Raw genomic sequence first — 23,198 nt, 5'->3', positions numbered from 1 at the left:
GCAGGCTTTATTGAGATCCGTGAAGTCGATGCAGACTCTATTCTTTCCATTTTTCTTTTTAACCACTCAGGGTACTTAACCTCCATGATGGACCCGGCGGCTAACAGCTTTTTGACCTCGTCATTTACCGCTTTGGATCGTTTGGGGCCAAGCTTCCGCCGCTTCTGCTTGATAGGTTTAAAGGTGGGATCGACGTTAAGTTCATGACTTGTGACATCCATGCTGATTCCAACCATATCGTCAAAAGACCAGGCAAAGGTGGAAGCGTTGTCCTTCAAGAATTGAATCAGGTCAGTTCTTATTGCCGGGTCGAGATCAGCGCCGATCCCAACGCACTGCTTTGGGTCACCCTCGTCGACATTGATTTCATCGATCAGGTGGTGACTTGGAATTTCCTCGGGGCTGGGTGATGGCGACTTGTCCAGCACTTGCTGTGATTGCTATAAGTCGGCTGCCTTCCGCAATTTGCATTCTATTACAAAACAGTTCCTAGCATCCGCTTGATTGCCCTTGATCGTGAATATCTGGCCGGACAGGGGCAATTTGACACATTGATGATAGGTGGACGGGACGGCCTGCATGTCGTGGATCCAGGGAGATCTGAGGATGATGTTATAAATAGCCGGCTTGTCGACCACAACAAACCTGTGCCACGAAGGTATGCCAGACACATAGATTGGCAATTTGATTGTGCCGGACGTCATCATGTAATTTCCGTCGAACCCGGTGAGTGGCCTGATCGATGGTTTGATTTCTCTATTATTGACTTCCATTTTGTCGAGGACGTCTCGGAAGATAACGTTGACAGAACTTCCTGTGTCGACCATGATCCTTGTCACCTTGCTCTCGCCGACGTGTAATTCGATGACAAGAGGGTCGTTGTGTGGGAAGTTAACTCCAACCAAGTCGTCCGCTGTGAACACGATCGGAGGCACGAAGGGTGGGACTTTAACTGGCCACACCGCGGCTATGCCAGCTCTTACATAATCGCGAATTGATCGTACGGAATCTCTGCATGCTGTCAGGCCGCTCATTATCATGTCGACATGGCGGCGAGGTGGCCATTGAGCTGTCGTCGGGTCGGCGTAAAGGGTGTAAGTGCCGAACTCCATAGGGAATTTAACGCACTGGTGGTATGTGGAAACCAAAGCCTTCATTTTATGGAGCCAAAGTATCCCAAGGATGGCATTATACGCACTTGGACGGTCGATAATTGCGAAATCGAAGAGGAGGACCGTACCGCCGACTCGCATTGGGAACATGACCGTTCCTAAAGAGGTGAGGGAGCATCCATCAAAACCGGTCAAGGTTTGTACTTCGGGTATGGTCAGGCTCAGGTCGACCTTTATCTGCGGGAGTGCCCTCAGGAAGATGACATTCACCGAACTCCCTGTATCGACCAACACGTCCGGGACTAAGCAATCGCCGATGTTTATTTCGACAACGACAGGTCCGGTCGGCAAAATTCGATGCTCGGCAGTGTCTTCTTCTCCGAACATGATCGGGGAGTATGATCGGCATATAGGAGTTCTGCCAGGCAACCAATCGCGTTCGGCTCTTTCGACGTTATGGACGGGGTATACGGTACGAGGCCAGTTAGGGTCGTAAGGGAGACTTCCTCTTATGACATTAATTCTACGATGGGCTGGGGGTGGTGGCGCGTCAGCCGGCTGGTTTTCTTGTCCGCCTACCTGGTTGCCAGCTGCGGGCTGGTTATTCGGCGCTGGTCCGTTATTGAAGTGGTTATTTGGGCCTCGTCCTTGATGCCCGTGGCGTCCTCGACCTCGCCCTTGCGGGGCATTATTCTTGTATTGGCGCAACTCCACTTTGACCTTGCCGTTGAGGAACTTGCCCAGCAGCGCGTTTTGTAAGTGCCTGCAGGACTGTGTCGAGTGTCCAGTATACTCTTGTAACTCGCAATACAGGTTATGGTCGGGCTCCTCCCTTGCCCCTTTTGGCGGGGTCGTCGGTATTATAGCGGACGAGCTTACTGCCGGGGTTGGCTGAGCGTCATTAACGAGGTACGTTGCACCGCGCTTCTTACTGTCCGCGAGGTATTCTTTGTCGAGGTGTTGGCGAGGTTCGTGGTATACCTCCTTTGCCTTGCCGGTCGGCGTTTGGACTCCGGTAGACGCGCATTTTTTGTCGTAAATGACTTTTTCTTCTTCTATCTCGATGTGGACTCCTGCCCGATGGAGGGCGTCCTGGAAGGTAGGGAACCTGTTCAACTTGAGATCCTCTCGGAACTTGGACTCGTACCATAGAGCCTTCTGGAGAGCGGCAAGTGAAACGCTGTGAGGTGCTTTCACCTGTGTGGCAATTTTTTTAAACCTATCCATGAATTTCCGCAATGGTTCATGCTCTCCTTACTCGATATTATGGAGGTCGGCAATTGTCGCCGTGGGGACGGCCAAAATCGAGTATTTCTTTAGGAAGGTTAGTGAGAGTGTACGGAAATTGTCGATTGAGTCAGGCGGTAAAGAAGAGAACCAACCGAGGGCATCACCGCTCAGGTTTTCGATGAATAGCTGGCACTTTCCTGCGTCGAGTTCTTCCGGAGAAAACTCGCAACGATGGATTGCAATCTCGAAGGACGTCAAGTGATGAGTTGGGTCCGAATCTCCTTTATATGGAGGTAGGTGCTTTATTTTGCAATCGGGACGAACAACGACCCGTCGAATTTGCGCGGTGAATGGAGTTTTCTGGGATTGCTTCAACATATGGTCTACATCAGGTGCCGTGCTGGTCGCTTGGTGGAACTTGCTGGTGACATCCTTCATTTGACTTTTAAGTTCGGCCAATTCTCCGCTCTGGTTCTGGTCGGCTTTATTGGGATCGGCTCTATTGGTGCCGTCCGGATATTCGGCATTTTCTTGTAGTTTTGCGCAGACATTAGAGAGAGCGGCGAATCGTTCTTCTGTTTTTCTATCCTGGGCGTCGATTTTTTCCAGGATGCTTCGCATTAGTGCCCCTACGTCGAGGGCACTGGTACCTTCTCCGAACGAGCTGTTCGATGTCGTCGGGGGGCGGGTCGGCGGCATTGGAAGCTCCTCTTGGACCTGCTGGATGCGGTCCGGTGTGTCCGCTACGTACCCATCGCTGCCCGTCGTTTCTCTTTCTGCCATTCTTCAAGACGTGCTTCGTTGATGTTGGACTTTCTTCAAAAGCTCCCCTTGTTTGATTCCCTGGATGCGCACCAAATGTTGAACTAGTATCTCTACTAGCTCAGGGGATGATATTTAGGAAGGGCGAAACAAAGGACTTATATTAAGATAGTCAAAGATCGTCGAATTACAATATAACCGTTATGAGCCGATCGGCAAATTACAGAGAATTGTACTCTCAAAATGACTAACTGAACTATAGCTTAGAATCGGATTTATTCCTGACTCCTGGCCAATGTTACTTGATCCATTCTGCAAGCCGCTCCCTCGGTATTTATAGCTGATGGGACGCTTCACTTCCCTGCCTCGGGATCGATGTGGGATTGTCTTCAAGTAAAGTCGGTGATCGTTCTTATTCGGGCCGTCACTTATTGGGCTGTCTGTCTCAATTGGGCCTTCTAGGAGCTTTGTCGGCCCGATAAGTAAGAGTTAGTCAGTCTACACTCCTGGATTTTGGGGTGACTGTTTCGATAATGGGCCTGTAGGGAAGCCTGTTAAGGCTGGGTGAAACCCATATCCAACAGAAGGGATTCAAGTTGAGTTGGTGTTGGAACTTTTGCCACAAGCCTTCATGTTGATGTTGGTCTGACGCATTCATGTCAACGCCCGTGGACAGCGAATCTTTACAAAATTCTTCTAGCAACATGTGTAAGTCTTGGGGCATCTCTGGATCATAGTTGGGTGGTAAGAACTTTTCACTCGTCTTCTTCTTCTTCAACTTATCCCACGAAGAGATTCTAGGTTTATTATCAAAACGTGCCCGCAACGTTACTAGTTGCGACCACCAAGTTTTGAATCTCATCGCAACCATCTCTCTGACCATGATCAATCCAGTCAAGAAGCTCTTGACCCGATCGTCTGCCATGAAATACCGGAGTTTGACAGTTTGATATATAAGGCTCTAAATCTAGGGTTTCAATTGACCTAGAAGGATCCAATAAACTTGGAAACAAGTATATTCTGGTTTTTGTAAATGTAAATCTACATATATGCGTGGTTATAAAGTCAACATAGTAGTTTTTAACTGGACCAAATAGTAATCGGCCCAATGGGCTAAATAGTTTGTGATATTATGATCTGTCATGCCACGTCATAGACATGATCCATAACGAATTTATAAAACTCTACGGTTGTCCGTAAGAGTTCGAACACAAAAAAATCTGAAACATCCGATCCCATTCCCAAATGGCTTCGCTCCCTGTACAGTTCACCAGGAATAAGCTATCTTCGCCGTGTTTCTCTTTAAAACTCCGCCGTGAGCCGAGATCTTTTGTAACTACAGTACATTATTAGAGCCCACAAGAAAGACAAGCCCAAACCCAATGTGATGACATGTAACTAGGGTTCTTAGAGTATCATTACTAGAACAACGTGGTTACGTTCCTTTAATAAAAAGAAAAAATATTATTTTAATCATTTATATATATTTATTACCTTTTATTAATAATAGCCATTTAAAAGCTGACACATGTCTATTTGAGAAGAGTAACGTTGCTTCGCTTAGTAACTTCAGTACCATTTCTCTCCCTTGTTTCTTTTTTTCATTATTATATATATATTTTTAAAGAACCCTTTGAATTAGTACCCCTCAGTAAAAATGACCTTAGGATAATGAAAGTCATATATATTGTGATGTAATGAGAACTTTGATAGTAATTTTGAGAGTTGTCTCAAAACAACTCTCTCCTTCTCAATCTTATGAAATATCAAATCTAATACTGTTTGCTTTTGGTGACAACCTAAAGCTTCTCCCTCTCTTTGTTCTTTACATTTGAATAAAGCTCTATGAGCTATCTCATTTTCAGTTTTAGATTTCTCTATCAATAACTCTTTAAGAGCACAAATCTTCTTGTTTTGAAATTGCTTTCATACATTGCTCCGGTAAAAACGCATCTTATTTGTTTTTTTTTTCTTCTATATGTTTCTTCTTGGTTCTTCCATTTGAAGCATTATATGTAGCTTTGTAGTTCAAAACTCTAATCAGACCCAAAATTTTGCGTTATGCTCTCTGTCAGTTGGAAAAAACAGAGGAGAGAATGGTGTATACGGTATCAAGAAGAGTTTGTTGTCTATAAAGGAGCTTGGATGTATAGCTTGCGCCGCTCTTTGTGCTTGTACTCTTACAATGGCTTCTCCTGTAATTGCTGTTAACCAGGTCTGTCCATATTATATGGCCCTTTCTCTCTTCTCTAGGTTTGTGTGTGTGTGTGTGTGCATAGCAACTTATAATGTCTCACACTCTCACCTTAAGCTATAACTGTAGTCTGAATGATCCGTTTTTTTGTGTTAAGATTGTGTAATTATATGCACTGAAACCAAACTCTAAAGCTAATGGATCATTCAGACTAGAGTTAGGGATGGTAATGTTTTAAGAATTTTCAAGAACTGATGAAGAATGGGTTTGTTATTTTTTTCAGAGACTTCCTCCGCTATCAACAGAACCAGACCGGTGTTGACGTTACTTCCACAAGAAAGATCTTCCAATGGCTTTCCCTTAGATCCTTTTCTTAAATTAGGATATTGACAGAGCCGGCCGATAGGCCAAGCCAATGAGCATTAGCTTGCGGTCCTATAGATTATATATAAAATTCGACCCTATTTTCTCAAAAGTTTCTTTGGTCTAGTGGTGTTAGGAGTGTTAAAGATGCCTCATACATTACGAGTTTGAACTTCCTAAAGCTCATTTTCAGCGCATTTTTTTTCTTTGATTGTGGCCCTAGAAAAGTTAGCGACGGCTATAGATATTGATTTGATAAATTTCTAACGTAGTGATTATTGATTCGTTGATTTATAGTGTAATTTGATTTTTCTAACGTGTAGATGAGTTCATTATTATATAGCTATTTTAGATTTCGATTTGCACTTATTTTAAGGACGTACTCTCCACCTCAGAGGAGGTTCCGGGGCATTGTAGTTGTATGCTATTTTGTAGTATACAGTAAAACTTCTTCTTTTTTTTTCTTTTCTTTCCCCCAATTGTATACAGTTAGTGTAATTACGAGTTTGTGTTGTGTCCAAAAAATAAAAAAAGTTAGCGTGTGCAATGTAATGTGTTAATAATAATATCGACTCAACAATGAAATAGTTCTTAAAAATATAACAATATAACAGTAGCTAATGTCGCCACACACCACCACACAAAGAAAAACCCGACCACATCTATAATAAATTCCATCTTCTTCTTAGCTTCCGCGATGCGGGCCTGTCGATGTGCTTCTGCAAGAGTAGTGAAGGGATTCAAGTTGAGATGGTTTCGGAACTTTTGCCACAAGCCCCCATGTTGATGTTGGTCTGACTCATTCATGTCAACGCCCGTGGACAGCGACTCTTTATAAAATTCTTCTAGCAACATGTGCAAGTCTTGTGGCATCTGTGGATCATAGTTGGGTGGTAAGAACGTTTCACCCATCTTCTTCTTCAACTTATCCCACGAAGAGATTTTAGGTTTATTATCAAAACGTGGCCGCAACGTTACTAGTTGCGACCACCAAGTTCGGAATCTCATCGCAACCATCTCTCTGACCATGACCATCCAGTCGAGAAGCTCTTGAACCGATCGTCTCCCATGAATTTGACAGTTATCTTCATCGGGTTTATCTTGTGGCCGATGGAAATTGATGTAACTATCCAGCTTGAAGGCGAGAGCTTGCACCTCCGTCGTCAACTGCTGGATCTGTTCTTGTACACGTGTGAGTTCATCGTCTCTCGAAGACCAAGGAGCCATTGTCAAGGTACGTACGCAGTAAGGAACTAAAAAAACTATATATATAAGGCTCTAAATCTAGGGTTTTAAATTAATTGACCTAGAAGGATGATCCAATAAACTTAGGGGGGTGTATATTCCTGTTTTGTAATATGTAAAAATATACATATGCGCGTGGTTAGAAGTCAACATACAGTAGTAGTTTTTAACTGGACCAAATAGTAATCGGCCCAATGGGCTAAATAGTTTGTGATATTATGATCTGTCATGCCACGTCATAGGCATGATCCATAACGAATTGATAAAACTCTACGGTTGTCCGTAAGAGTTCGAACGAACACAAAAAATCTAAAACATCCGATCCCATTTTCTCAAATGGCTTCACTTCCTGTTCAGTTCACCAGGAATAATCTATCTTCGCCGTGTTTCTCCCTAAAACTCCGCCGTGAGCCGAGATCTTTAGTAACTACAGTACATTGCTCCGGTAAAAACGCATCTTATTTGTTTTTTTTTTTTTTTTTTTTTCTATATGTTTCTCTTCGATTTGAAGCATTATATGTAGCTTTGTAGTTCAAAACTCTAACCAGACCCAAAATTTTGCTTTATAATTTTGCATTATGGTCTCTGTCAGTTGGAGAAAACAGAGGAGAGAATAGTGTAGGAATCAAGAAGAGTTTGTTGTCTATAAAGGAGCTTGGATGTATAGCTTGCGCCGCTCTTTGTGCTTGTACTCTTACAATAGCTTCTCCTGTAATTGCTGCTAACCAGGTTCTGTCCACTGAAACCAAATTCTAAAAGCTTTATGGATTGGTTTTTAGAATGTTAAGGATTGGTAATGTTTTGAGAAATTTTTAAAGAAGTGATGATTGAAGAATGGGGTTTGTTATTTTTTTTCAGAGACTTCCTCCGCTATCAACAGAACCAGACCGGTGTGAAAAAGCATTCGTTGGTAATACGATAGGTCAAGCTAATGGTGTCTATGACAAACCGCTGGATCTTAGGTTCTGTGATTACACAAATGATCAAACTAATCTCAAAGGGAAGACTCTCTCTGCTGCCTTGATGGTAGGTGCCAAGTTTGATGGTGCTGACATGACTGAGGTTGTTATGTCAAAAGCTTATGCCGTTGAAGCAAGCTTTAAAGGTATCTTAATTGTGTATACTTACATGTAACACTTCAATCTTGTAAAAACTTGGAAAACATGTTGTGGTAATGTTTAGTTTTGGTCCTTGCGCAGGGGTGAATTTCTCGAATGCTGTTATCGATCGGGTTAATTTTGGGAAATCGAATCTGAAAGGTGCGGTGTTCAGGAACACGGTGTTATCAGGTTCGACATTTGAAGAGGCAAATCTGGAGGATGTGGTGTTTGAGGACACTATCATTGGTTACATAGACCTTCAGAAGATATGTAGGAACACGACAATAAACGAAGAAGGAAGGCTTGTGTTGGGTTGCAGATAGAGAGAAGAGAGAAAGATTTGTTTTGAATGTATTATATAAATGTAAGAATTGAGATTTGACACAAAGATGTATGAAAACAAAGTACGTAAAGGTTGAAGGATAGGACTGAGGAGGAGAGTTATGAGGTTGTTGTATAATCAATTCTTGTAAATTCTGTAACAAACAAAAGGCATTTTTCTATGTTCTTCATTCTTCAATAATTTACATAAGCATAATCTTTTTTTTTTTTTGTTTACATAAGCATAATCTTTTTTTTTTTAACGGCAAATCAATTATATTATACCATAAACGTTTACATGATACATAAAACCAATCAAGTACAACCATTGAAACAAATATAGGAAAATGAACACAATTTCAATGAAGAAGTGAAAGTAACCCTGCTTTCTAAACGAAAGTCTTACAGGCAACAGAAAAAATCTGTTAAATCCCCTCTTCATACACTCGTCAAAGGCTAACATCTTATAGATGACTCCTAAATGCTTTTTGCATTACCATAATTAAAAGAAAATTTTGATATGTTGTTTGTGATGGTTTTGAAACATGCCTTTCGAAATGCCAAACACAATGCCGGTTAGCGACCATGGATTCCCCTTTCATATGACCTGTAATTTGTAACGGAGGGACATCAAGATGACCATCATTGGACTGTGGCCTTAAGAAGAGGAGGCTATCGCAGGAGTCAATTCCTTTAAGCGGAGAGGATAATACAATGATTCCGGGATCAAAAACCCAAATGAGATCTTCAACTCTTTGCTTAGGAGAAGATTCATCGGTTGATAACCGGAGATGACGCCGGTGAGAGAGTAGTCAACCGGAAACAAATCTTATGTAAAGGAAGATATCACGATTCCATTGAATCGACACCGAACCGACGCGAATTTGAAAAAGACTACAACCCCAACATCGACACAATGAGACAAATCCAGCCTCGCACAAACCCGATACCACCCAATACGCCATTGAGGACAAAATTATGGCCTTGATTGTAAGAGCATATGAAGAAGTTTTTTAAATTTTATCATCCAATCAACATTTATTAGGAGAGCATACAAGGGAGCATTTAGAAGCTGCAGATGCTCTCATATACTCTCTTCATGTATGCTCTCGTTTGAAGCATTTCCCAAGCATTTAACTGTAAAATATTAATATATATTAAAATAATTTTAAATAATTAATTAATGTTGTAAAAAGAGAAAATTATGATTTCATAGAAGATAAAATTATTTTTATAAGATAATATATATGAGAAACTACTTAATGGTATTATTTAAAACAATTTAATAATTTATTTAATACATTAAAATATTAATATGGATATAATTTTTATAATATATATTATTATTTTATTTTAGTTTAATTTGTTATATTATATATATTTTAAAAAGTTATTGAAAGTTAAAATGTAAATATAGATATAAACTTTTATAAAAAATTATAATATATATTAATTATTTGTAATTAATGTTACATTATAATAAATATATATAATTAAAATTAATTAAATTACACATTTTTATATATAACAATTTATAAAATTTAGTATATGTAAAATATATTTTTTAAAAATTATATAGCAATGAATGATAACTAATTTTTTAATGAAACACATTTAAATTATTATTTTTTATTTAATATCATATATTAAATATAAATATAATATCTAATACTCCACTGTTATACCAATCAACTAAATGTGTTATATTAATCAGAGCATACAACTTATGCACCTTAATGCTTATGCTGCATAATGCTAATGCTCTAGTATATGTTGTTCCAATCAAGGCCTATGTGTATTTCTGCAAAACAAGTGTAAGTTTACAACCAAACCCAAGTGCTTTTGTGTTCATTTAACTGATGGACATAGTAAGTAAATAATATAAGTATACATAATAGAAGAATACATAATAGAAGAAGAGAAAGCAAAAGCGCATCTGGTGTAGTGGTATCATAGTACCCTCCCACGGTACTGACCAGGGTTCGATTCCCTGGATGCGCACCTTTTTTGTTTGTTGCAATCATTTTTCATTTGTACTATGCTATGAATCTATGATAGACATAGCTTCATTTTTATTTTGTTTTAATTAGTCCAACTGATAATTTTTATATATTATATGTTTGGGATTGAAATGATCAAATATGTAAAATACTATATATTTTAAAAAATTCTGATTTTTGGATTACGTTGTCCTTATATATTGTAGAGATGATTATTCGCGGTGAATACTAAAAATAACCATAACACTCTTTATTTATTTTCTGATATAACGAAGTACACAGAATATGATTCTATATATATGTTAAATTAATAGGATTTAGTATGTCTTGGCATTAATACTCCTTTGACGAACGCGTTTCCGAAGGGTATTGTACACTGATATCTCATCTTCTAACAAAAAGAGTCAGAGAAGGAGGATACAAAACATAACATACAAACATACATTCATATTATAGATATTAGCAGTGCATGAGCTTATAATATGCTAACTTATATATATAGATAGAGAGAGTGACACGATTGTTGTAGATGATTCAACCCTTGCCTCCGGGCCTTCTTCTTGGGTCGTGTTTAGGGTTGGGTCCTGCATCGTCGTAGTCCGCTGTGGAGTGGAACATCAACTTCCTATGGCTCATCTTCTTCGCTCCCACTTCCTCACTCTTTATAATAACAACCCAATATGGGACTTGTCAATATTTGGACGCGCGCAAAACATAACATTCCTTACAATTATAATAAGCACATATAAACATGTATATACCTTGTACAGCTTGAAACTGATCTCATGAATCTTTGAGCCTCCTATCTGGATAGAGCCTTCCACTATGGCTAAAAGAAAACATTGTATCAGAGGAATATACACTATTTATATATATCGCGATAGCTAAAACGGATCCATACGTATTGCAAGGCGAAATGGTTAGTTAGATATGTTCTAAATATTGAAGAAAGAAATGAAATAGTATTCGGTGGTGTGACTATATCAATATAACAGTAATTAACGAATCCTATTAAGGTAGACTGAGAAACTCGGTTTAACAATCAAGAAAAGACTAAGATACGAAAATCGAACATCAAAAGCTAATCTTGGACTGAAATGGATTGTGTTTGGACGCAAGCTCGTTATTTAGTTACCCTTTAACAAAGTAAAAATACTAAATAGAAAAGGATGGAATAGGAATATATGCTTACCTAATGATGAAGAGCAAACAATGAGTATGAGGAAGAGGAGAGATAGGGGTTTGATCCTAAGAGGCATATTATATGGTTTTTGATGATTACTACTCTTTGTTCGTTTAGGAGAGAATGTAATTAATCAATGGAAAATGAGGAGAGAATGGGTTTTCATGTGAGAAGATGGGAGAAGGCTAGTTCCCATTTTATAAACGGTCAAGTTTATGTGGTGGAAGCTGTTTTGGTCCATATAGCATATAGTCGCAATGGTGATGATGATGACTATGACAATGATGATGACCATGACTAAGATGGTTGGTTCTGTTTATGATAATGATCAAAACATGTAAAGCCCTTATCAAAATAACCTTTTTAAAATAAGAATATCACGTGAATATCAATAAAAAAAAATTTCTCTAATTTTTTTTTTGTTTTAAGAAGTTTAAATCAGTGGTGAGGCTAACATCAAAATGGTGATGATAGTAGCATGAACAAAAAAAAAAGAAAAAAAAAACAGAGAGAGAATAATGAGAGGAATAAGAAGATATTGGGTTAACGCAATGAACCCACAAGCCCTAGAAAAAAGTTGATAAAAAAAAGTCAACTCAACTGTTGATCGTGTTACATCTCCCAGAAAAGAACACTTAAAGCTTACCTCTAATTATGCTTGGGACAAAAAAACGTATATTAGCTAATAACCGTACACTTTCTCGCATGACATTGTTCAAATTTCATAAAATCATATGATTATCTTAATTAGACGGTCTTTGATATTACATCACAACATCAACGTATTTAGAAGACCATCTTAACATTTTATGAATAACGAGATATCGTCTTATAACGTATGAAGCTAACCATCTGATGAATAAAATCTATTTTGCTAGGCGCACCTGATATATGAAGATGGCTTTAAAAGTTGAAGCGTACACACTGAAAATTTCTTTAACACAATAAGATTTTTACTTTCTAGGGTGCAAGATTTGAATTTGGCCAACTACTATATCAATGCCGTTTGAAATTTTATATACACACTAGATATGATCTTGTAACCAAGATTTAAGGCAGCCCAAAAATTACTAATTGTACTGAAGTTAATCCAAGCCAAGCCATCCGATAAGGTTAGTCATGTGGTTCAAATTCATAATTGAGAAAATAGTTTTGTTTGGTGCAAGAAAATTAAAGTGACCTAATTCATTAACTTAAGTGGAAGGTCCTGTCTTGACCATCCATATATTCTACTAGGACCAAATTTTATTGGTTCATCCAAGCTTCCAACTAAGTTTATCACTCTAATTAAAATTTCAGTTATAGGTATTACTTTCACGTATGATACTAGTATTGTTTTATACTTTGATCAAAGTGATTTATATGTAGATTTTGTTTTACTTAGAAAATTTCAGATCATTCCCTCTTATTATTTTTTTCTTCTAAAATCGTTTTTCCTTATACCATTCAAATCGGTTGTTGCTAATAAAACCGGGTTCTCTAAACACTATCTGTAGGATAGTTCCAATTTCTAATTAGTGCTGTTTTATTCTAGACGAATTTAGTCAAAACCAATATTTTTTGTAAAAGAAAAAGTTTCATTTGGTTACATGATCAATTTTTATCTACATGATTTAGTAACTTTTAAGCCCATTGATTTCACAACTTTTTTCCCACACAGCTGTAATGTATTCGATGAGTGCACCACGTGTGATCATAAGTCTACTTATCGACGCAAAGTTTTATTGGAAATTGAATTCTGCTAAGATAATTGGGTCCATTATCGAAAAGCAAGATGGAATCATACCAAACTCGTACGTAATTATTGTTAGTTTTAATGCTGTTAATGCATCAAAACGAAAGTGAAGTTTTGTATCAAGGGTACATGCTTTTAAGACAAAGACCCTACAAATACCCAAACTTGAAAACACTACTAATGGTTTAATTACTTGTAAAACCTTTTTGTGACTGATATTTTTGGGTTTTCTATTGAATACTACATACACTGATACATTTAAATACTTGAACATGGATGATAAGCATAATACAAATGCATATGTAGACTAAATTAGTAAAAAAAAAAAGATCACTTGCTTAAACCAACATGGTAAACACAACTTCTAGACAGAGAAATAAACTATGTCACAAGTGGATTTTGGTAAATAATTAGGAAGTCAACAAAAGATGGTTAGGGCAGATTTAAAAAGCCGTGGTACCAAACACTAAATAATTTGATACAAATAAAGAGAAATAGTGGAACTAATCCTTCCATTGCGGCCTTCAACAACTTTATAAGAAGTCAACTAAAGATTGAGACAGACATAGCGAGTGGCCTGCAAATGCATCAGAGAAGGAAGTGCACCTTTTTAAGTGACCCATTACAGTGAGAGACCACTATCCCCAAAAATCTTATTTTATACTAATAAACATCGTTTCTCATAATATTTATGACCTAAATGATAAATCCCATAATTCTACTACATCTTAGATAATCGAAGAGCATTCACCCTAAAAAATAAACTCACAATTATAAAACATATGGTCTTTCATTCCTAACAAAATTTTATAGACATCATCATATTCAAAATTTGGATCGATTGATGAAGAAGTTTTATATCTACATTTACCACTCTCTCTTATTATTTTTATTTAGTTATCCTAATCTTAAATAAATTAAATCATCCCTTCTTAAACTATTATAGACTACACATATACAACAAAACTACTAAATTGCGTAAACAAAAATCGTTGGGAGTTTGGGACTATATTATATATAGTCTTTACCGAACAAGCTAATAAACACATATATGTACATACACAATAACCCTTCCGCCCGAAGCCACACAGATTATGTATAAAGATAGTTTAAGAATATGCATGAATTCACAAAGAAACGGAGAATAAAGGGAAAACATGAGTAGGAAAACAAAATCAATGTGTCGGCAATTATATGTTGCGTTTAAAAAGAGTGATGAATAATTAAACTAATGAACCACTAAATGTGTTTTATTGGGCAATAATGTATGTGTCTTAAGTTTGAACTTCTGTTTGTTGTCCAATGTCGACTACTCTGAAAAGACGACGAAAATGTACGTCAACAGTTTAAAAAAGAAAAGACAAAAAAAAAATTACAAAACTAATATTTCACTGTTCACACTTTCACTAGTTTTCTTAAATATTTTCTTCGTTTTAATATACACACTCCACCTCATAATTAAGTGTAGTTTTAATTCTATAAACAGAACCTTAACATAAAACTTGGAGCTCATCTTTCTCACAAAATGTTCATGGATTTATTGATAGTGTTGTTTCTTTTGGTAAGATTTTTCGGGAGATATGGACCGTCTTTCACATATTTTGGCTGTTTTCCAGCTGACGACTCCAATAAGTCATATCGTGTATCTTTCGGTGGTATTGAGTTTAAAGTCTCAACATAAAGTATTAACGCCGTAAATGATACTATATTATATCAATATGAAAAAAATCGTCGCGGACGACATAAATGTATTTTTTTCATATTCTTTTTTTTTTCTTGTGTGTACTGCTGGACAGTCATTTGACAAAAGAAAAGACCCTTTTCTAATTACCACCGATCTTTTTTTTCCAAGTCAGAGTGGCGTGTCCTATTTCTCTTGGATGTTTTAGGCTTTTAGCTATTATCTATCTTTTTAATTTGTTTTTGTGGGATATAGAATAGAGATCTTGATGAGTATGTCATCGCAATGAAGTAAAAACATACCAACATCGTTCCTCACCTTGATCAATTTAGAAGAAGATTTGTCTAATGACTATGACATAATAATATAAGATAAGATTCCTATCTAAAATGTTCGAGAGACTTCAGAAAATGTTTTGGGACTAGTAGATGAAACCGTTTGAAACTAATTTAAACAATATCGAACTTAACATACAAAAACATAAAATCTAAACCATAACTTGAATGGTTTCTCTTGTTTCGAATTCATGTGTTGCATTTGGCCTTTGTTTAGAACGACTAAATTATAAATGGATCATATGAAACGTAAATTTTAGTACAAACAACCAAAATTGAGGTATCATAAACTTTTGAAAGCAGCGTGATGTGAGATGTTCTTCTTCTCTTAACTTGACTCTTTGGAAGCAGAGTAAGGCAGGACATTTTCTCCTATTAACATGTGACCTTTCCCATATTGTTCGAGCCAATCAAATGATGGAATCTAAAATATTGAAAACAGTTCATTGTATTCAAATATATGTGGACCTCTTCTTGAAGACCCTAAGACATGACACCATATAATATAAAATGTTCCTGTATGTGACATATATTTAAACAAAACAGTAGTGTATGCAAAACCCCTAAACTGCATATAAGCAAGGGAAGATATAGACATGTGAAACTTTTTCATATAAAAATAAAATGTAAATAATGCTTTTTAATCAAACATACAAACCCCCAAAAGACAAAATGATGATGCAAAGACTGCAACTAACCAAATAATAAAAGAAAAGAAGAAAAAAAAAAAATCAAGGGATTGTCCTCTAATAATGCCCCCACTTGATAAAAACATGAGACCTTCCCTCCTCAAGGGGTTGAAGAACGAACATATGAGAGAAAAAGAAAAACAATTTTGCTGAATGTATTATGATGTTCGATGAAACCTTTTTTTGGTATAACTTTGTCCCCAAAACCCACCAGAAAACGACCACAACTCCTCCTGTTCTTTCTACTCCCGGGGGTTTCCATACCCGGGAAAGTTTCACCCGCGACTCCTCCAGTTTCATTATTTACCCAAAACTCATCATTCCCCCATCCTCGACTCAAATGGTTCCCTGACTGACCCCCGGTAATGCTGATGATGCAAATGAAACTGATGATAATGATGATGATGATGATGATGATGCTGATGTGACTCGGCTGTTGCAGCTCTACCCTCCCCGACCGACTCAACCCACCCAGAGATGCATGCAGACTTTACTAAAAAAGCAAAAGGAATTTTCTTTTTTTCTTTCTTATAGGCAAAGAAGAGCCTTCAAACAGATATGGCACGGGTAATGGCATGCTTCGCCCATTCAGCTGCTTCTTTAATTGTGTGGTCGTCAGAAGACAAACATTCGTTTAAGAACTCTTTACTTGACACTGACTGTTGTATCAAACCACCCACATGACTCCCTAGTGTATCCGCTAAATCTCCTAAGACCCCAATCGCTGTCTTCATCACCACCTCGTCCCTGTCACACAACATTTATCACAAAATTAAACAACTGTTACCAACTTAGCACTAATATCTAATTCAGTTGGGTTGAAAAAAACTTACATGTCTTTCTCCATGTATATACTGTCCAAAAATTGGAGGATATGGGGTGCAAAAGGAATCAGGAGCTGGGTTTTGGGAGAATTCTTGAAACCTTGAAATATTCCTGAATAAGCCTCAAGGATCCCGTTTCTCAATGAGTTTGTGTACTCCGTCATTTCATCATCAGCTCCAGATGAGTGAGCAGATAATTCTGCGGCGCTCTGAAGCATCGGCATTGAATACCTCAGGTACTTCTCAAAATCCTCACCGATAGCAAGTGCTATGTCACCAAAACAGGAAAATATCGGTGGTTTCACAGATCGGTGCAACTGGTTGCTCGACAAATCTTTCAGAAGCTGCGTCATAATCCCGTCGCAATAAGGTAAAACCTTGTCCTCCAATGCTCTGCAGATATCTCCAACAACACCCACAGTAACAGCACACACTTGGTATTCTTCAAAGTTTTGAAGACCCATTTCTAGGTACTTGTAAAACTCAGGCATGTATTTGGCGAAATCAGGACCTGCTGCATAAGCAAGAGCGCCAATGGCAAGCATGGCTTCCTCATGTGCAGTTGCACTTCTACAGCCAAACACCCTCAGGAAAAGTCCCATCATTTGGTCTGCAGACTGCATGAACATATACTTGGTTGGTTCAGATCCCAATTTCTGTATGATGACCTGCAAGCATCCACATAGAAGTCCCTGCAGCTCGTTTTGCTTCTCCCTCTCGTCCATTGAAAGTTTTTCCCCTTCCAAAGTATTGTGAAGCTCCAACATTATCACAGGTACTAATTGCAGAACCATGGTCGACGTTTCATCAGTCGAACACCTGACAACTTCATTCAACGCCTCATAAGCTGCAGTCCGCAAGCGTGATTCAGTTGCATCCTCTCTGTGTGCAACAGAAAGAAGTGACTGAATAATTTCCTGGAAGTAGGGTGTTAATGGAGAATTGGGGCCGATATCCTCATAGCCTTGAGCAAGGAAGTATAGAGCCCCACAAGCCTTCTCGGCAACATTGGGCGCATCCTTCATGGTCTGGATCAGTACTGTGATAATCTGCTGGCAGTTTGCCTGGGTAATTATTGGTGTCTCGATTGTTGAACCATGAAGGAACTCAAATATCCGACCAAGGGTCCATGCAGTTGTGTCTTTCACATGGTTGCTTGGGTCATTTGTTAGAGCATTGAGCATAAATGTTAACGCTGCGTTAACAATCGCCATCAACCTATCTACCGAAGGGCCTTCCAAAATGGAACCGAAAGCATAGGTTGCAGCTTCCCGCTCTCTCCAGTCAGGCTTTGATATTTTCTCTTCAATAAACGGCATGACATGTGGTACAATGTCATCACCAACTGCCTTAGCAACCAAACCGAGGCATGTGCCACCAGCCATTGCAATATTCCAAGCCCCTTCATCCAAATCTTGATCTTCTTCTTGCTTAAGAAGAGTTTCCAGCAGTAGAGGCACAAGCCCAGGGAGAGCCTGCTTAGTGAAATAAAAGCATGGAACATCAGAATCCCCAGCGAACTCACCACCATATTCTTCTAAGATGTCAATCTCTTCGTCACAAATGGAACTCCAGAATTCAATTGCCTGTAGAGCAACAGACTCGTCATCTTCTCTTACAGCCTTAGCTGTGATGTTGAATATATCTTGAATATAATGCGCCAACTTTTCGTAGTATGTGGAAGCAATAGACACCAAACACTCAAAAGCCGCCTGCCTAATTTTCACCTCAGGGGACAGGGTTGCTTCACAGACGACTCTCATGATATAATCACGCTCCATGTCATTGTTGAAATTTGCTTGGGCGAATCCCAGAGCCATGTATAAAGCACGGGTTGCAGCAAGTCTAACATCATTATTACCTTCAGCAGCATTCATACCCTGAACAACAGCCGTGAGTATCTTATTTACATGCTCCTGTTCAACAACGTCAGGTGACACTTCCTCACATAGGTATCCAAGAGTCTCCAAAGTGGCTTGCTTGACATGAGCTGGTAACTGGTGAATATTGGAGAGAAGAGATACAATGAGCTCAGGCCACTGCTTCTGTGGCAACTCAATACCTGCGACCTTGGCGATGACCTGAGATGCAGTTGAGCGAACATCGGGTACAGGAGACGAAAGTGTCTTCAACAAGAAAGCTCTGATCTGGGACTTTGTTGACATGTCTAGAGCCAACCATCTCTGAACAAGCTCATACTTCCTGTGTTGTTCCTTAGCATCAAGAGCATTTTTTAGGACTAAACCGGCTAATTTCCTGCTATCAACAGGCTTGTCATCATTCGCAAGCTCTCCAGCAAGAGATAACAAGAAACCTGCAAGGTTTTGCTCTTGAAACTGTTTGAGACTTTCTTCAGCGTGCTTACGTACGGTTCCATCAATCGACTGAGCATTAATGAGCAACTGGGTTACCTCCATTGCCATAGGTTTTTATCTGTAAAGCAATACAACGGAATTAGCTAAAACTGATTCCTTCTCATACATAATTCCCAAAAACAAACAAGAGACTCGTTACAATCAGGTCGAATCAAAAAAAACAAAACTGCCTAAATTACTATCGCCGACGCCTAAACTAAGCAAACAAAAACGTAAACAACAAAGAGAGCTGTGCCCAGAGTTAAAATAGACTACGAAACTCGATTGAAACAGCAAAAAAAAAACACAGATCCGAGCACGAAATCGAATATACAAAGAAATCAACTAAGTTTTACTAACAAAAGACCAAATCAACTAGTGACTTGAACAAATAAACAAATCAGTAAAAACTAGAAGAAGCTTAATCCCAGATACGAACGAGTTCAAAATCCTAACAAAAACACAATGAACAAATCGAAACGAAACTTCAAAAAAAAAAAAAAAAAATCAATGACTAACTGAATCGAGATCGAATCAAAAAACGCGAATTGGGAAGTTATGAATCTGAAGATGGGATCTTTTAGAAGAAAGTTGAATAGATTGAAGTGAAGGAAGAAGGATTTTTTACCTAAAATCTCGGCGGCGGTGATCGGATAAAGCGGCAAATCGAAGACTGTGAGGACAAACCCTAGAAGCCCAGAGACGGAAGAGAGAGAAAAAGAGAGAGAGAAAGGAAGAGACGAAAAACAAAAAAAAAACAGTTCCAGCGAAAAAGGTAAGAGAGAGAGAGAGAGAGAGAGAGAGAGAAGAAAAGAATAATAAGCTGTGAAGATGTATTATTATTTAAAACTTTTAAAAAACAATTAATTTATTATGTAAATCTTTTTTTCTTTTGATAACTATATTAATCTTTTAAGTTTTGTAAAATTATTTTCTCCTTATATGTAGTATTTTTTAAAAATCTCAATTTAAGATTTAGGGTTTGTTAAGTGTATCATATTAAAAATGTATATATATTAAATATTTTTTTCTAAATTATAATCTTTTTTTTGATAATTATGTAAATCTTCTAAATTTGAAAATTAGTTTCCAATCGTATATTTAGGGACTGTTCAGTGTATCCTAACTTTTAAATAAATAAAAAAGATATAAGAAATATAAAATAAAATAATAAAAATTTGGTAAATTAGGAAAAAGAATTTTGTAATATCTGGAGAGATAATGTCGTACATCGCGTGTTGGGTGGTCCTTATCTGAACCCCCCCACCTTCAAATATTCTCATCTTTTCGATTTCCTGACATCAACGGTCCAGATTGTTTTTGCTTGTTTCTTTCTGCCCTTTTTTTCTTTTTCTTCCAAAGGTACAAAAAAATAATACATTTATTTATACAAGAAAAATACTAAATTTGAGAAGTAATCAACAAAAATTAATTTTACAGATTTGAAAATTCATAATGATTAAGATAGCTGGAAAAAATAATATCAGAGAAGGGCCACGAACCATCATTTTAAACTTTTTAGCATTGCTGTCACATAAAAACAGCTTTCTTTATTATTATTGGGCTATGATGATGATCTCTTCTTCTCTGTGTGTTATTAATATAGTAACCAATTCTTGTGTTTGTATATGTTAATGTGTGTTGTTGTACTTGTTTTGTCAAAACATTGATTCAGGAGGAAGCAAAGATTCAGAAGAAAAGGTAAAGAAGAAAAACAAAGCATCTAGTTTTTGAGACATTGATTTGACACACACATTAATTGGAGTAATCTATCTTCTCTCGCATCCAAGGCCATTCTGATTCACAGAGATCAAGAGGCGAGTTTCCTTCGTCATCTTTAATGGTTGTATCAGCTTTCTGCTTCACTAAGAACTCGGCGATTTCTTCTCTTTCGCAGACAACAGCGTAGTGTAGAGATGTTTGCCCTTCATTGTCCTACAAAAACGTTTTTGTCAGCTAACCTAAAACACAGCCCACAGATCTTTACTTTAAGAGGAAAGAAATGGTTTAAGGTTTTTGTTTACCTTAGCATTCACATCAGCGTTCTGATCAATTAGAGCTTTAGCAACGTTCAGATGGCCACGGTCTATAGCCCAATGCAGCGGTGTTCGACCTTCACTATCTGACATAATCCAAGGATGGAGTTACCGTGAATTGTCCAAAGCAAAATCTAAACATTTGTGAAATTGGTATACATTAGAGACTACTAACCTCTTGCATTTACAGGTATGCCATTATCTAAGCACTTCAATAGATTCTCGACTTCTCCTTCTCTAGCAAAGCCGTGTATGGCATCAATCTTCCTGGAACATAATAGACATAAGAGTAAAGACCACAAGAATGAACAGAGCTTTGACTATGATTAAAATCAACACATGATTCTTTGACTATGACTAAGGTGAGTATTATGATATATATACAGTCCTCCTCTGATCTAGTCTCTACTCTCTAGTAATACAGAGACCTCGGGAGAAAGTGCTCATTACGGAAATAAAAGTTCAAAGATATCAGAAATTTGTAACTAATCACTTAGAAACCTTACAACTCATTTTCGGAATCCTCTTCGTACACCAATGAGCTAAACACCGGTCCCATTGGACCTGCAGCAGCATCACCACTCCGATTTCTTTTTTTCTAAAATTCCGCAACAAACCAAAACAAGCCAGGATATTATTCAAGAAACGAAACAGATGATTCACAAACAGTCTGATGAAATGTAACATAACTACATAAGGGTAAAGACAACTACTAACCGAGCCACCTTCTACCCAAGCTGGATACAATTGAGTCACAAGATCGATATACTTCTCCATTGCTTCTTCAGGAGGCATAGCACCCAATTTCTTCCATGCTTGCCTAAAACACAACAGGTCTCAGTCAATCAAAATTGCATTTCTATGACCAAATCTGCAGCCTAACCCATAAATTACCAATCGGTGACAGATACATCCACAAGAAAGAACCATCAGTACATCACAAGTAAAACATGATGAAGAAATCATCTTCAAAGTCAAGACATAAGAATCAGATTACTAATCAATACAACAACAAAAACAATCCTTTTCGATACTTAGGCGATGCAAGATACGAACTTGTTGACATCAAGATAGATATGAATCATCCGTACATCACAGTTCACAAGTGAACAAACCACATCAGCAATCAAGTTCACAGTCATAACATATAAATCAGAGTGTGAGCGAGACAAACCACTTGGCACGAGCAGTCATTTTGAGAGCTGATGGTTGAGGAGCAAAACAAGGTCCTTCAGTAGCAATCTTATACAATCCATAAAGCTGAAGCTGCAACTCATTAGATACTTTCTGAGAAAGCCTGTCAGATGCAGCAGCAGCCACAAAAGCCGTAGCAGCACTAAATGCCTCATCAAGTTCTGTACTTTCAACACCTTCCCAATCATCATCTTCGTCGTCCTCATCATCATCATCATCCTCGTCACCTCTCAAACTACCTTGCTCCGCCACAAGAGACTCTGTCTCGCCGCTAATCCCGGTTAAAGATTCGACCTTGCGCAAGCTCTCATACTCCGATTCAGTCGTGTGGTCGCGAGTGAGTGAGAGATTCTCGCCTTTAAACGCGACGAGGATTGAGATTAGCTTAGCGAGAAGGTAAGCGAAGATCAAACCTATGATTACAGACTGTGCAAGCTGATACCAATCATCCATTTCCCCCAAAATCGGAAAATTTTCTAATAAAGATGAAAACTTCACTGAGATTCAAACAAACCCAACTCGAAATCTGAGTAGAGAAGCCCTACAAATCAAAGAAGAGTCACTGCAAACGCATCTCCAGAAACAAAAAAGGAGCCACCTTTTTCTCTTGTTTTCACCGCTTCACTCCTCAATTTGTTTTTTTTTTTTATTACACTTTCTGGGATTGTCTTTTGTTGAAGATGAGATACAACAGAAGATTTTTAGACCATTGCCCAAACACAAACCTTTAAATTGTTGACTTATAAAGTTTCACTTTTTGTATTTTTTACGTATCTTAATCGTTTTCTTAACCTCAGCTAGTGTTTAGTTGCATACTTTTTTTACACTACACCATAAATA

General features: G+C 37.9%; 4 protein-coding genes and 1 non-coding gene across 7 annotated transcripts in view; 2 read left to right on the top strand and 3 right to left on the bottom strand.

Annotated features, from left to right (window-relative positions):
• Positions 1-8,529, top strand: part of LOC147949026 (thylakoid lumenal 17.4 kDa protein, chloroplastic-like) — a 54,465-nt gene extending 45,936 nt beyond the window's left edge. The window contains exons 2-5 of the mRNA XM_087487483.1: positions 7,149-7,351; positions 7,499-7,635; positions 7,765-8,011; positions 8,106-8,529. Of these exons, the coding sequence (XP_087343609.1) occupies positions 7,243-7,351; positions 7,499-7,635; positions 7,765-8,011; positions 8,106-8,329 (717 nt within the window). The 5' untranslated portion in view covers positions 7,149-7,242 and the 3' untranslated portion in view covers positions 8,330-8,529. The remainder of the gene's footprint in view (positions 1-7,148; positions 7,352-7,498; positions 7,636-7,764; positions 8,012-8,105) is intronic.
• Positions 8,530-10,257: 1,728 nt separating this feature from the next.
• Positions 10,258-10,328, top strand: TRNAG-CCC (transfer RNA glycine (anticodon CCC)). The gene has a single exon. It is a non-coding gene; the product is annotated as a tRNA-Gly (tRNA).
• A 225-nt stretch (positions 10,329-10,553) lies between these two features.
• On the bottom strand, positions 10,554-11,718 carry LOC104728586 (uncharacterized). Of its 2 annotated transcripts, none has more exons than XM_087487460.1 (3): positions 11,520-11,718; positions 11,089-11,156; positions 10,554-10,987 (listed from the first exon to the last, which is right to left on the bottom strand). In XM_087487460.1, the coding sequence occupies exons 1-3, from the start codon at positions 11,584-11,586 to the stop codon at positions 10,862-10,864; spliced, it is 261 nt and encodes an 86-aa protein (XP_087343586.1). In that variant the 5' UTR covers positions 11,587-11,718; the 3' UTR covers positions 10,554-10,861. The 2 variants fall into 2 exon arrangements, with proteins under 2 accessions (XP_087343586.1, XP_087343589.1); XM_087487463.1 differs by having other exon boundaries at positions 11,089-11,150; positions 11,520-11,692.
• A 4,134-nt stretch (positions 11,719-15,852) lies between these two features.
• LOC104728578 (importin subunit beta-1) lies at positions 15,853-20,005 on the bottom strand. Its single transcript, XM_087487300.1, has 3 exons — positions 19,757-20,005; positions 16,784-19,207; positions 15,853-16,697 (listed from the first exon to the last, which is right to left on the bottom strand). Exons 2-3 carry the CDS (start codon positions 19,195-19,197, stop codon positions 16,499-16,501), a joined length of 2,613 nt encoding a protein of 870 aa, XP_087343426.1. The 5' UTR covers positions 19,198-19,207; positions 19,757-20,005; the 3' UTR covers positions 15,853-16,498.
• A 776-nt stretch (positions 20,006-20,781) lies between these two features.
• LOC104728572 (acyl-CoA-binding domain-containing protein 1) lies at positions 20,782-23,186 on the bottom strand. 2 transcript variants are annotated; one of them, XR_015581679.1, is made up of 6 exons: positions 22,339-23,102; positions 21,882-21,984; positions 21,666-21,762; positions 21,340-21,431; positions 21,153-21,250; positions 20,782-21,063 (listed from the first exon to the last, which is right to left on the bottom strand). XR_015581679.1 is itself a non-coding variant. In XM_010447532.3 (6 exons), exons 1-6 carry the CDS (start codon positions 22,809-22,811, stop codon positions 20,884-20,886), a joined length of 1,038 nt encoding a protein of 345 aa, XP_010445834.1. In that variant the 5' UTR covers positions 22,812-23,186; the 3' UTR covers positions 20,782-20,883. The 2 variants fall into 2 exon arrangements, 1 of the variants encoding a protein (XP_010445834.1); XM_010447532.3 differs by having other exon boundaries at positions 21,671-21,762; positions 22,339-23,186.
• Positions 23,187-23,198: the final 12 nt, after the last annotated feature.

This window comes from Camelina sativa, chromosome 2 (assembly GCF_030686135.1).
Source record: "Camelina sativa cultivar CO46 ecotype springtype chromosome 2, ASM3068613v1".
Classification (NCBI taxonomy): Eukaryota; Viridiplantae; Streptophyta; class Magnoliopsida; order Brassicales; family Brassicaceae; genus Camelina; species Camelina sativa.
Note: the sequence above shows the minus strand (reverse complement) of the source record. Positions and strands in the feature narration are given on the sequence as shown.

What these genes read in the sequence shown, in the direction of transcription:
- LOC104728572 (XM_010447532.3), bottom strand. Translation starts at nt 22,811, where the DNA reads ATGGATGATTGGTATCAGCTTGCACAGTCTGTAATCATAGGTTTGATC. An exon ending in CTTGGGTAGAAGGTGGCTCG is followed by an intron (nt 21,763 to 21,881) that starts GTTAGTAGTTGT and finishes GCGGAATTTTAG; the next exon opens with AAAAAAAGAAATCGGAGTGG. An exon ending in GAGGATTCCGAAAATGAGTT is followed by an intron (nt 21,432 to 21,670) that starts GTAAGGTTTCTA and finishes ATTATGTTCCAG; the next exon opens with GAAGATTGATGCCATACACG.
- LOC104728586 (XM_087487460.1), bottom strand. Translation starts at nt 11,586, where the DNA reads ATGCCTCTTAGGATCAAACCCCTATCTCTCCTCTTCCTCATACTCATT. An exon ending in TGTTTGCTCTTCATCATTAG is followed by an intron (nt 11,157 to 11,519) that starts GTAAGCATATAT and finishes GTTTTCTTTTAG; the next exon opens with CCATAGTGGAAGGCTCTATC. An exon ending in TCAGTTTCAAGCTGTACAAG is followed by an intron (nt 10,988 to 11,088) that starts GTATATACATGT and finishes GTTATTATAAAG; the next exon opens with AGTGAGGAAGTGGGAGCGAA.
- LOC104728578 (XM_087487300.1), bottom strand. Translation starts at nt 19,197, where the DNA reads ATGGCAATGGAGGTAACCCAGTTGCTCATTAATGCTCAGTCGATTGAT. An exon ending in ATATACATGGAGAAAGACAT is followed by an intron (nt 16,698 to 16,783) that starts GTAAGTTTTTTT and finishes GTTGTGTGACAG; the next exon opens with GGACGAGGTGGTGATGAAGA.